Source organism: Telopea speciosissima, chromosome 7 (assembly GCF_018873765.1).
Source record: "Telopea speciosissima isolate NSW1024214 ecotype Mountain lineage chromosome 7, Tspe_v1, whole genome shotgun sequence".
NCBI lineage: Eukaryota > Viridiplantae > Streptophyta > Magnoliopsida > Proteales > Proteaceae > Telopea > Telopea speciosissima.
The window spans coordinates 25,881,350-25,893,539 of record NC_057922.1 but is presented as its reverse complement, the minus strand read 5'-3'; the positions used below and the strand labels follow the sequence as shown (position 1 = coordinate 25,893,539).

Here is a 12,190-nt window from a genome sequence, read left to right as displayed (position 1 = left end):
TTATGCGTGTTTAACTACCTCTCTGGGTATAAACATGGTTGGACAAATCTAAAGATTTTTTCCCAGTTAAATTTTGCATTTAGAGCACTCACTTGGTTTGCGATCTTTGTTTACTTGCACATCCAATTTTCTCATTTAAGTGAGCTTAAGTTCCCCATTCTACTAAGAATTTGGTGGGCCTTCTACTTCTTTATGTCATGTTCCTATCTTGTTATACATCTTGGATTGTATTGGAGACATTCAGCCTTATCATTCTTGATATGGGTCTCTGATGTTGTGTCCATTATTTCTAGTTTGTTATTTTGTTATGCTGGGTTGTTTGGCAAGGGGCAAGAAAATGAAGATCTCCAAGAGCCTCTTCTGAAAATTAGTTCTCGTTGAAGCAATGACGATCACAAACAAGGATTAAGTGTATGTGGAGAGAAAATAACTCCTTATGCAAATGCCAATCTTCTTAGTATGATTACTTTTTCTTGGATGGATCCTTTGCTTGCACTTGGGTATAAAAAAACATTGGACCTTGAAGATGTTCCTCAGCTTGCCAATTGTGATAGTGCCAGTGTGGTTTTTGCTTGTTTTAGAAATAAACTTGAATCTGATGGTAATGGTGGACAAGTAAGCACGCTCAAGTTGGTGAAATCATTGATTCTCTCAACACGAAAGGAAATTTTGTGGACAACTATATTTTCCATTGTATGCACATTGGCTTCTTATGTTGGACCATATCTTATTGGCGTCTTTATTCAGTATCTCAATAGCCCTCACCAACAAAAATATCAAGGCTATTCACTAGTGTTTATTTTTTTCCTTTCAAAGCTCTTAAGGTGTGCCTCAGAGAGGCTCTTGTTCTTTCAATTGCGAAAGATGGGAATTACAGTCCGTGCTGCCTTGTTCTCTATAATCTACAAAAAGAGTCTCAGACTTTCAAGCCAATCAAAGCAGGGTCATGCTAGTGGAGAGAACATTAATTTGATGAATATTGATGTTGAGAGGATTGGCCTTTTCAGTTGGTACTTGCACAATATATGGAGGGTGCCTGTTCAGATTGTTCTAGCATTGTTGATCTTGTACAAGAGCCTTGGGTTCGCTTCACTTGTAGCTTTTGTTGCCACAGTGATCCTGATGTTAGCAAATGTTCCATTAGGAAAACTACAAGAAAAATTTCAAAGGGAATTAATGGGTTCAAAGGATCAACGAATGAAGGTGACATCTGAGGCTCTGAGGAATATTAGGATACTCAAGCTCCAGGGTTGGGAGATGAAGTTCTTGGATAAGATAATCGAGATAAGAAAATCTGAAACAAAGTGGATAAAAAAGTTGCTTTATTCATCAGCTATGATTGCCTTTGTCTACATGTTTGCTCCCATGTTTGTATCCATGGTTACTTTTGGGTTCTGTATGCTTACAAGAATTCCACTAGAATCGGGGAACATTCTATCCGCACTTGCAATATTTGAAATATTGCAAGTGCCCATTTATAACCTCCCAGACACAATCTCCATGATAGTTCAAACTAAAGTTTCCCTTGTTAGGATAACCTCATTCCTTTGTCTTGATGATCTTCATCCGAATATATTACAAAAGCCTACAAGACATGATGTCGAGGTTACAATTGAGATAGTTAATGGGAATTTCTCTTGGGACCTTCATTCTCCTGATCTCACATTAAAAGACATTAATTTTCGAGTATACCGTGGTATGAAAGTGGCTGTATGTGGTTTCGTTGGGTCAGGAAAATCAAGCCTTCTTTCATGCATATTAGGGGAAGTGCCAAAGGTATCTGGAACCATTATGTTGAATGGGACAAAGGCCTATGTTGCACAATCACCTTGGATACAAAGTGGTAAGATAGTAGACAATATATTGTTTGGTAAGGAGATGGACAAGGAAAGGTACGAGATGATCCTTGAAGCATGTTCATTGAAGAAGGACCTAGAATTATGTGCCTTTGGGGACCAAACTATCATAGGGGAGAGAGGGATTAACTTGAGTGGTGGGCAGAAGCAAAGAATCCAGATTGCACGTGCTTTATACCATGATGCTGATATTTATTTGTTTGATGATCCTTTTAGTGCTGTGGATGCTCACACAGGAACTCATCTGTTTAAGGTAGTTGTTCTTTTAACTTCTACTTCCAAAGCCTTTCTTGATGAAATTGACTTCTAGTTATACATGACATTGCTTACATCACAACTTTATTCACTAGAAATTGAGTTTGATCTAAAAACAATGAAATCATGAATGTTTGAACAAATGTCTGACATACAACCCATGATTTTGAGTGACACGTGTTCTTCCTTAAAAACATAGGTTTGATGTTACTTATCATTTTGAAAAGTAAATTATAGAAATATGTAGAACTATTTGGCACTTTTAAGTAATTGGAAATCCTTTTTTTAGTGCCTAAATGTGAACTTTGGAATTTTTTGTGACAGAATTGTTTGCTCAGAATTTTGGATTCAAAAACATTAATTTATGTTACCCACCAAATAGAGTTTTTACCTTCTGCTGATCTTATTCTGGTAAGAATATGCCATCTTTCTTTCTCGACTCAAGTTCTTTAGCCTAGTTTGAGAGTTTTTATTTACCTTCTCTTATTTATTAGGTTATGAGAGATGGAAGGATTACTCAAGCGGGAAAATACAAAGAAATATTTAATTTAGGAACGGATTTTATGGAATTAGTGGATACACAAAAGAAAGCTTTGGCAAATGTTAATTCTATTGAATGTGGAGCTACTTCAGATAATTTAATTAATGGTGAAGAAGATGATAATATGCCGTGTAGTGAGAAGTCTATTCAAGACGATGAGGTAAAGGAACCCAAAGCCTACAAAATAGAAAAACGGGTTGGGCTAGAAGGGCAACTTGTCCAAGAAGAAGAGAGAGAAAAGGGTGAAGTTAGCCTTTCATTATACTGGAAGTATGTTACCGTTGTATATAGGGGAGCGTTTGTTCCATTTATATTGTTGGCACAAATTCTTTTCCAGCTTTTCCACATAGTCAGTTGTTATTGGATGGTGTTGGCTACTCCCGTTTCAGAAGATGTGAAATCTCATGCTAGAGGATCCACTATCATTTTTGTTTATGCTGGTTTGTTCTTTGGATGTTGTCTTTGTGTACTTACAAGGTCCATGCTCATCGTAACTGCTGGGTACAAAACAGCCATTTTCCTCTTCAATAAAATGCATTTTTGCATTTTTCGTGCTCCCTTGTCATTTTTTGATTCCACACCAAGTGGAAGGATTCTAAACCGGGTTAGTAAATATGCTTGTTTAATTTATTCTTGGGATCCAAATGATCTAGATTGATCACCATAAAAAGTTAATATTATTTTGTATGAACTCTATTTTTGTATACAGGCCTCCATAGATCAAAGTTCTGTTGATACCTCTATTCCACATCAAATTGAAGCACTACTTATCTCAATCATAGAATTCTTGGGAACTGCATTAGTAATATCACAGGTTGCATGGCAAATGTTATTAGTTTTTATTCCAATAACTATGGCATGCATCTGGTACCAGGTAATTCAAAAGTCACTTCCACTTCTCATGATTAAATTTCAAATCTAGCATAATCTTATTTTCCCCATGGTTAACATGCCATAGCACAATTTGATTCAAGCTTTGCTTGAATAGTAGATTCTGAATTTTCTTAGTTCACTCCAAAATTGATTTAGTGGTGGCTGCATATATGCTCAGTTGTGAAAATGGTTATTAAACCATAATATTCTGAATTAAATAATATACGAGGGGTGTCAATTTGGTCCGGCGAACCCGAGCCCGTCTTGAGCTCAGACAGGGCCTCAGCCCAGATTTTCAGCCCGCAGGGCGAGATTGGGTTTAATTTTTTCTTGGTCCTGGCAGGGCCATGTTGCAACTGGGTTGCGACCTTGGGATGAGCCCAGCACATCCCTGTATTAATTACAATATATATATATATATATATATATATATATATATATATATATATATATATATATATATATATATAATTATAATTACAATTATAATTTATATATCATTATATCTCTTAACAATTATAATTTGCTACGACATGCAATTCAAGATCAATCAGGGTCGGGCTAGGCTAGGGTAAACCTTGGCAAGGTTGGGCCTGGGTCGAGGGTTTGTTAGGCCTTGGCAGGGCTGGGCTTGGGCCGACTTTAAGAACCCTAGGATTGGGACTGGGGTTTTAACATGGTCAGCCCAGCCCGACCATTGACACCCCTATAATATACACAATAAATCTATTTCATAGTCACATTTTCATGTGAATTAATGCAAAGTTGTAGTCTTTCACTTACCAAATTTGTTTGAGAAAAAAAGGACTAAACAAGCCAACATTGTCAAAATTCAATATTAACCTAAAGCAATGTGGCTGTGTTTTTTATATGAATAATCTAAATATATATATTTATGTATGGATACGAATTTAATATGGTCTATTAGCTTTGCTAGTAGATTCGTTGGGTGAAGCTTATTCTAAAAATAAGTTAATAATTAATAGAAGTTAACAATTAATAAAGGGTGAAGGTTTTCTTCTCTGACTATCCACATAACTAAGCCACGGTCAAATGCCTACTTCTGCCACATGGTGGATTTGATTGGGATGAATTTTTGTAGATATATGAAACCCAAAATCCCTTGCTCACATGTCAAGTTTCAGCCCAAATAAAATTGGTCATGTAGTTAAATGAATCATTAAAAGATCTATAAATTTTGTATGGGTTCAAGAGACAACCGAGGGGTTACATGGACATACATGGGAGGGTATGGCATTACGTGGGTATAATTGATTGAACATGGGTATGAAATTTAACATGTTATATACAGACTATCTCTTAGGTATCCAACAGTTAGATTTACAATTTCATCCATCCACATGGTGTAATTAGGTGTCCCAACTAAGGACCCCTTACCTTGTTTGCCAACTAGGGAAACTATTTGTAAATAATAAAATGAATATTTTCCCATTTTTGTACTAGCTAATAAAATTCAGTTAAGAATTTTGTTAATAAATAGTGAATACTTTTAAAATGATAACTGTGTAAATGGTTTTAAATTATTAAATGATAAATTAATAAATAATTCTCAATAACTAAATAAGTATCAAGTAAAATGTTCATGCAAGACCTGACTGTGAGCCTTGTCTTAATGGTCTAACTTAGGTTATGTAGACAGCTGCTTTAGTCAAACTGGGAAAAAGATCTTATGCAGCCGTGGCGGGAGCTGCACAGGTGTAGCACTGCTAAACGATAGCAAAAACAGGGGTAAGGTACTCATTTTGCAGGTGGGTCCCACCTGGGCCCCACATGTGAAATGACCACTGTCCCCATGTATTTGGGGTGGTTGTCGTGCTGCACCCGTGCAGCTCCCGCCACGGCTGCACAAGAGCCAAGTCCATCAAACTGACCATTGGATAATTGTTCCTATTTAGTCATTTGTCAAGTTTTAGAGCCAATCTCTATTGTATATAGCCCATGATATTTGAACTTCTACCCTTGTATTTTGAGTAGAGGGCGGGCCTTGGTGCAAGGGTAAGGTTGCTCAATTATGATAGGTTCGAGTCTACAAACAACCTCTCTGTGAAAGCATGGTTAAGGCTGCCTATATTATGACCCTCCCGCTCCCTAGACCTTGCAGTGGCGGGAGTAGGGGTGTCAACGGGCCGGTTTTGGTTCGGGCTTTTCGGTTTCGGTGTGACTTTTGTACAAACCGAAACCAAACCATTAAGAAATGTTCGGTTTCGGTGCGGTTTCGGTTTCGGTGCGGTTTGGTTTCGGTTTCGGTGCGGTTCGGTTTATGACAACGGTTTGGTTTCGGTTTATGACAACGGTTTGGATTCGGTTTGGTACCGGTTTTATATAACTACTAAGATCCGATAAGTGCTTTTTTTTTTTTCTTTCTCTTATAAGAACAACATTTGAACATTAGATAAAAGTTCATATCATATGGAAGTGGAACCCAAGAAGATTTTCAAATGCAATTACAAGATGTGACCCACTTAAAAGTCCATACAACATCTACTTAAAAATTCATGCAACATTTACTTAAAAGTCCATACAACATTGAACATCCACTTAAAAGTTTTAAAAGTTCAACATTTAAAAATTCATGCAACATTTATTTAAAAAGCCAGGCTATGCAAGGGAATTCAAAACTTTACCACTTTGAGTTTATTATCCAATGATGCACTCCCTTTGATCAACAAATGCTTAGTGATACAATCATTCCAGTTATGGGAGAGTAAGAGAGTATATAACCCACAAGACTAGAAGACACTTCATGAAATGTGGAGGTGTAGAGTATTTAATCGAACAACTTTAACCATCATTTTAAAATTAAATTAAAACATCTCTTTTCTTCAATTACATGATATCGTAATCAACAGTTGAGGAAATAAGCATGTGGCTATTTATAACACCAACTAATTAATATGTGGACTAAGACACGTATGCAATACATCAATGGATTTTGCCAGTCGGGAGTGTTTAGATCATTTACCTAATTTCCATTTTAACTCACAAATTGGTTCCTAGCAAACCAGTCCCAAGTTGAACCTTCAAAGAGGTGAGTATATATTTCTAGAACAAGAGAAGTGTGAAACTCACACTCAAAAACCTAGAAAGACTGCAAGGTTGGGGGGGTTGGATGAAAAGGGACAGAGGATAGAATCCAGATAAACAAAAGGAATCCAAAATAATTATTTCCGTAGACCTGCCAAATGCTATCCATCAAACATCATTCAAATCTCATGAAAAAACAACATAACTACTCAACAGACCAATAAATCCAATTTCTCGTAAAAAAGATCACTGAGAATTAAAGAACAATCTTAAGTATAATCGTATAAGTATCACAAAATTTCGAACCTCAACGATCGTTGAATCAAGATCCAAAAAATTAAAAAAAAAGAAGTTAAGAAACTAATTCCAAAACGAAACAAAGCAAGTGACGTAAATTAGAAATGAAGAATCGGGAATTGAGATTGGAAAAAGAAGAAGGGATAATCGAACCTAACTCCGGTCTTGCCGAGTGACCTTGAGCCCTTGAGCCCTTGAGCCTTGAGGCTTGATTGCTTGAACAGTTTAACTCTTGAAGCTTGAGTGTCGTTGAGGGACGAGGAGTGAGGATCGAGGACGAGAAGTGAGGAGGCGGGGCTGCGCTAGTGCCGTCTGGTTTGGATCCACAAACCGAACCCAAACCACTAAGGGATCGGTCCGGTGTGGTCCGGGCTCGTTCGGGTCGGTTCGGGCCGATTTCAGCCGGTCGGGCTGGGTATTGACACCCCTAGACGGGAGCCTCATGCACTGGGTACGCCCTTTTTACCCTTGTATTATGAGTGATTGAACTGAAGTTGCCCAAAGTTGAGTTCTCAACCAATCAAGACTCAAATATGATAAATGAATAGATGTTGATTTGGACAGCCCACAACAACAACATTTGAGCCCTAATGGAACTTCCATTTAACACATATTTGAGCAGTCAAGAGAAGTCTATCTAGGTGGATCACCCAAGAACTGGTACCACATTATTAATCCACCGATAATTTCAATGGAAAATTCTTCTTCCTTCCTTCCTTTCCATCTTTCTTTCCTTCATATCCTTGTTTCTCTTAAGGCTCTGTTTGTTTCGGCATAAAATTTTACTTGAAAATTTTCACTTCAAAAAAATTGTCATATAAAATTTTACATGTTGAAAAGTATTCCAATGTTTGTTTTTTTATGGAAAAAAACATTGAAAAGATTTTCAACATATAAAATTTTACATTTACAAAGTAAAATTTTTCAAGTACAAAAATTTTACCCCAAAACAAACGGAGCCTAAGTGAAGCATGTTGGTTACACTTTATTCTACGCATGCAAAGCATTGTACTTAGCCAATGTGAAATACTTAGCTTGCACTATGATGCATTTTTGTACTAAAGTACACATTCATGTGCTTTTGTCGATGATGAATAAGGCCATACTGTCATTTTCGTCATCAACATATTTATATTTGGTGAAAAATTGGATGTAGACACATGCAATAGTAATTGAATTTTGAAATTTCATTACATAATAAAAATTTTGGATACATTTATGTTCATAAAGAGTGTCCACAAAGGTACAGTCTTACCCCTACGTAGGCTGTTTCTTAGTTTCGAACCTGCAACCAACAGGTTGCAATAGCGCAACTTAACCATTGCGCCAAGGCTCGCCACTAAATTTATATTCATGTCCAATGAAATTTTATTAAAGAATTTGGGAATAGAAATTTTGGGATGGAGTTAACATACCAGTATTATACATAATCATCAATATCTAATAAATATAAAAAAAAAATATTAACCTTTTAAAAGAAAACAGTGAAGTAAATAAAATAGAATGATAATTTTTCCTTTAATTTGATCCATTGTGATGGTGTTAATATCAACTAGCTAGACGTGAGCTGCTCACAATTTTTATATTTTTTTTAAAACAAATGAGAATAAGCTGTTCACATTGAGAATTCCCTTTAAAAAAACAAGAAAAAAAAGCCTATATCATTTTCTCACTATATATACTTTCATTACATATTTATTTACATGTACCTAATACCATTTTTTATAAACTTTGGTTTGTAGCAATATTACACATCTGCAGCACGAGAACTTTCACGTATGACCGGAGTATGCCAGACACCAATTATACAACATTTTTCTGAATCTAGTTTAGGTTCAGCTACAATTAGGTGCTTCAATCAAGAAGAGAGATTTATGAACACAAGCCTAAAGCTGGTGGATGGGTATTCCCGGCCCAAATTTCATATTTCTGGTGCAATAGAGTGGTTATGCTTCCGCATGGATATGTTGACATCAATCACATATGCCATCTCTTTGGTTTTCTTGGTCTTAATGCCAAAGGGAGTACTCAGTCCTGGTAAAAAGTTGAACTTGAGATCTTATAAAATCATCCTTAAAGGAAACTATGATTGATTGCTCACATAGAAGCATAATTTTGAATTTATTTTGTTTTCTTTTCTCTTTTGAAGGGGTTATGGGATTAGCAGTCACATTTGGACTTAGTTTCAGCATGTATGGAGTCGTATGGGATCTTTGTGGTCTTCAGAATAAAATCATAGCCGTTGAAAGAATACTACAATACTCACGCATCCCCAGTGAACCCCCTTTATTGGTAGATGAAAATAGTTCAAATTGTGAATGGCCATCACAAGGAAAAATTGATATTATTGATCTGCAGGTAATCCCCAATTTAGATACCTCAAATCAATCTTTATCTGCTTACATATTTTCTCATTTTATGGAATAGACCATCTAAGGACTAATATTGTTAGATAGTTCTTCTTGCTCTGATGAAAATTTACTAAGCTTATTATATGATTATTTAATATATATGTAGGTCCGGTATGCCCCACACCTTCCTCTTGTCTTGCGAGGTGTCACATGCACTTTTCCCGCAGGGATGAAGATTGGCATCGTTGGGCGAACTGGAAGTGGTAAATCAACTCTCGTACATGCTCTTTTTCGCATGTTTGAACCTGCAACAGGTCAAATTTTGGTAGATGGCATCAACATTTCTAAGATTGGCCTTCATGATGTGCGATCAAGATTGAGCATCATCCCACAAGACCCAACAATGTTTGAGGGGACTCTAAGAAACAATCTTGATCCACTTGAAGAGTACAATGACGAACAGATCTGGGAGGTGGGATTTTTTCATTTGATGAAAGGATGGAAATATCTTTTGCTTACTAGTGATTCACACACAAAACAAACACATTCCAATTGATTAGTTTCATGGTCATCTTCTTTTATTGTTTGTTTAAGTTTTGAAATGCTTTCATTTGAGATATTGAAATCATTTCATTGGATGCATTGGATCATCTTTGGGAAGTTTGGACAAAGAGATTCTCTTACTTGGGACCTGGAATTGCATTGCTTTTAATGCCTCACTTTACATTTCCACTTGGCATCTCTTTTCTTGTTTATTTCATATTCTTCTTAACACATCTTTAATGATTAGTTCTATGTCATTCAAAACAATCAAGCAAGGTGGTAAGTTGACATGGAGTTTTTGTTGTCATAGGCTTTAGATAGATGCCAACTTGGTGATGAGGTTAGAAAGAAAGAAGGGAAGCTTGATTCTACGGGTTGGTTTTTCTCATATTCATTACATACCAAAGTTATTCAACATCAATATATTCATGCACAAGTGTTTGTTTTTTAATGATATATCTAACCTCTAGTGCACAACCCAACTTCCCAACCCATAACTAACCAATTTTCATATGGTGACCATCATAGTGACTGAGAATGGAGAGAATTGGAGCATGGGTCAAAGGCAGCTAGTCTGTTTAGGGCGGATATTCTAGAACCTGTCAGTCAACAAATTTAATTTTGGCTTGTTGCTACATTAGGAATATTGTAATTGTCTACCGTCAAAATTTCCTTAAATAACAATTGTGTTATCTTTTCTATACTTTTTTTTTTGTTGCCAATTAATCCTTGTAGTTGGAGTAAAATGTGAATTTTTTAATGGGTAGAGCTGGAAACAGAGTTGAAATTCCTTTAAGGTTAAGGCCATTACTCGACCTTACCCCACTTGTATAGTGAGGTCTACCTATCATAAAAATTTAGGTTTCACGTGATAGAATAGTTAATACAAAAACAGGTGCAGGTCCAGTGGGTTTACACCCAATTTCCAGTTTAGTGAAAATGATTTTTTTATGGTTCGCATAGTCCAATCCACCGGATAACGAATTTTTATCCTGTCCGGTTCTCTGTCTGGTACGGTTGTCCAGTTCCTCTCATGGAGAGGCAGAAATGACGATTTAATCTCATTCGGGTAGTGTGTTTAGACAGGGGGTTAGATCGTCATTTCCGACCCCTATGAAAAGAATCGAACAACTATACCAAACAGGGAACCGGAGAGAATAATGATCCCCTGATAACTAGCTTGTGAAAGGCTTCTCTATTGAAATTGAATGTTTGGATGGGCATGTCCCACTTCGGATTAGCCGCATGCAAACTTGCATTTTCAATGGCTTCCCCAAATTTGCCAAAATTGAGTTGCCAACCAAAATTTTGTGGCATTATATCTCTGTGTCAAAAGCAAATTGGGCTAAGAACCTCGCAAATGGATAGTTGATAATGGGGAGAATAAGTCCACAAAATTTAAATACTAATTGAGTTGTCTTACCAAAGCAATAGTTTCTTCCAATGCCCAAATAAATTTTCATGTGGCAAATCAGACAAGGTCCAAATTCAATTCGTGGGCAAATAGGGGTAAAGCCGTAAAAGTCCTTTACTTAAATGTCAAGTTTGGGACCTATTGGATTTGACCATGTGCCAAAATAAAGCTTTAAATGTTTAGCAAATCTAGAATGGAATAAAAAAAAAAATAGCAGGGGAAAGAGGACATAAGATTTAATTTGGCTTTGAAATTTTACAGATGAACGATCCAAACAGTATTCCATATAAGCATTGGAATTACCACATCACTGTTCATGCGTCAGAATCTAGTTCGGTTATATAGGACCACTTTACCCAGTAAAGCAAACTGATTTAAACCAATTTGACTTTTTTTAATTCACCAAAGCCAATGAAAATGTGTACAAAGGCATTGATTTGGATGTGCTTTTTTATTTTATTGAGAACTGAACGATCTTTTCGCACATAAAGATATTGGTTTGTGTTTAAGCGTAGAAACCATGCTAACCACGTGATCGGTTAGTGTTCTCTTTCCCTGCGAGAATATTTTTGAAAGTGAGGTAGCTGTAGTAACAATGATTACTCCATATCCGCATCAAATTACCTCCCTTACTCCTCTCAAGTATTTAATACCAAAATTACCCCTGAACCCGGCTCCTCTTCACTTTTTTTTTTTTTTTTTGGGTGGTAAATTTTCCCATCACTTATGCTATCAGCTAACCAAATCAACAGTCCGAAAAGAAAATGGTACAGATCCATTCCAAAAACAATGAGTTGACAGGCCCAAACTCAGCGTCTCTAGTGACTTTGATATCCTCAAGCATTACTCAACCATGACCAAAGGGAATTTGATCTCCTTATAACTAATTCACTGCAACTTGCATTGGAGTACTCTTTTGCTAATGTTTCTGTTTCAAACTATTGTTTTTAAGTCAGAAACAGGTGTTTTTTTTTTCTTTCTTTATTTTTTTGTTTATGTGATTTTAGAGTAATTT

At 36.3% G+C, this 12,190-nt stretch overlaps 1 protein-coding gene across 1 annotated transcript; it reads left to right on the top strand.

Annotated features, from left to right (window-relative positions):
• The first annotated feature begins 477 nt into the window (after positions 1-477).
• On the top strand, positions 478-10,357 carry LOC122668392 (ABC transporter C family member 3-like). The gene is made up of 9 exons (XM_043864965.1): positions 478-2,109; positions 2,436-2,522; positions 2,606-3,256; positions 3,362-3,526; positions 8,610-8,904; positions 9,017-9,225; positions 9,385-9,690; positions 10,072-10,135; positions 10,290-10,357. The coding sequence occupies exons 1-9, from the start codon at positions 478-480 to the stop codon at positions 10,355-10,357; spliced, it is 3,477 nt and encodes a 1,158-aa protein (XP_043720900.1).
• The last annotated feature ends 1,833 nt before the right edge of the window (positions 10,358-12,190 follow it).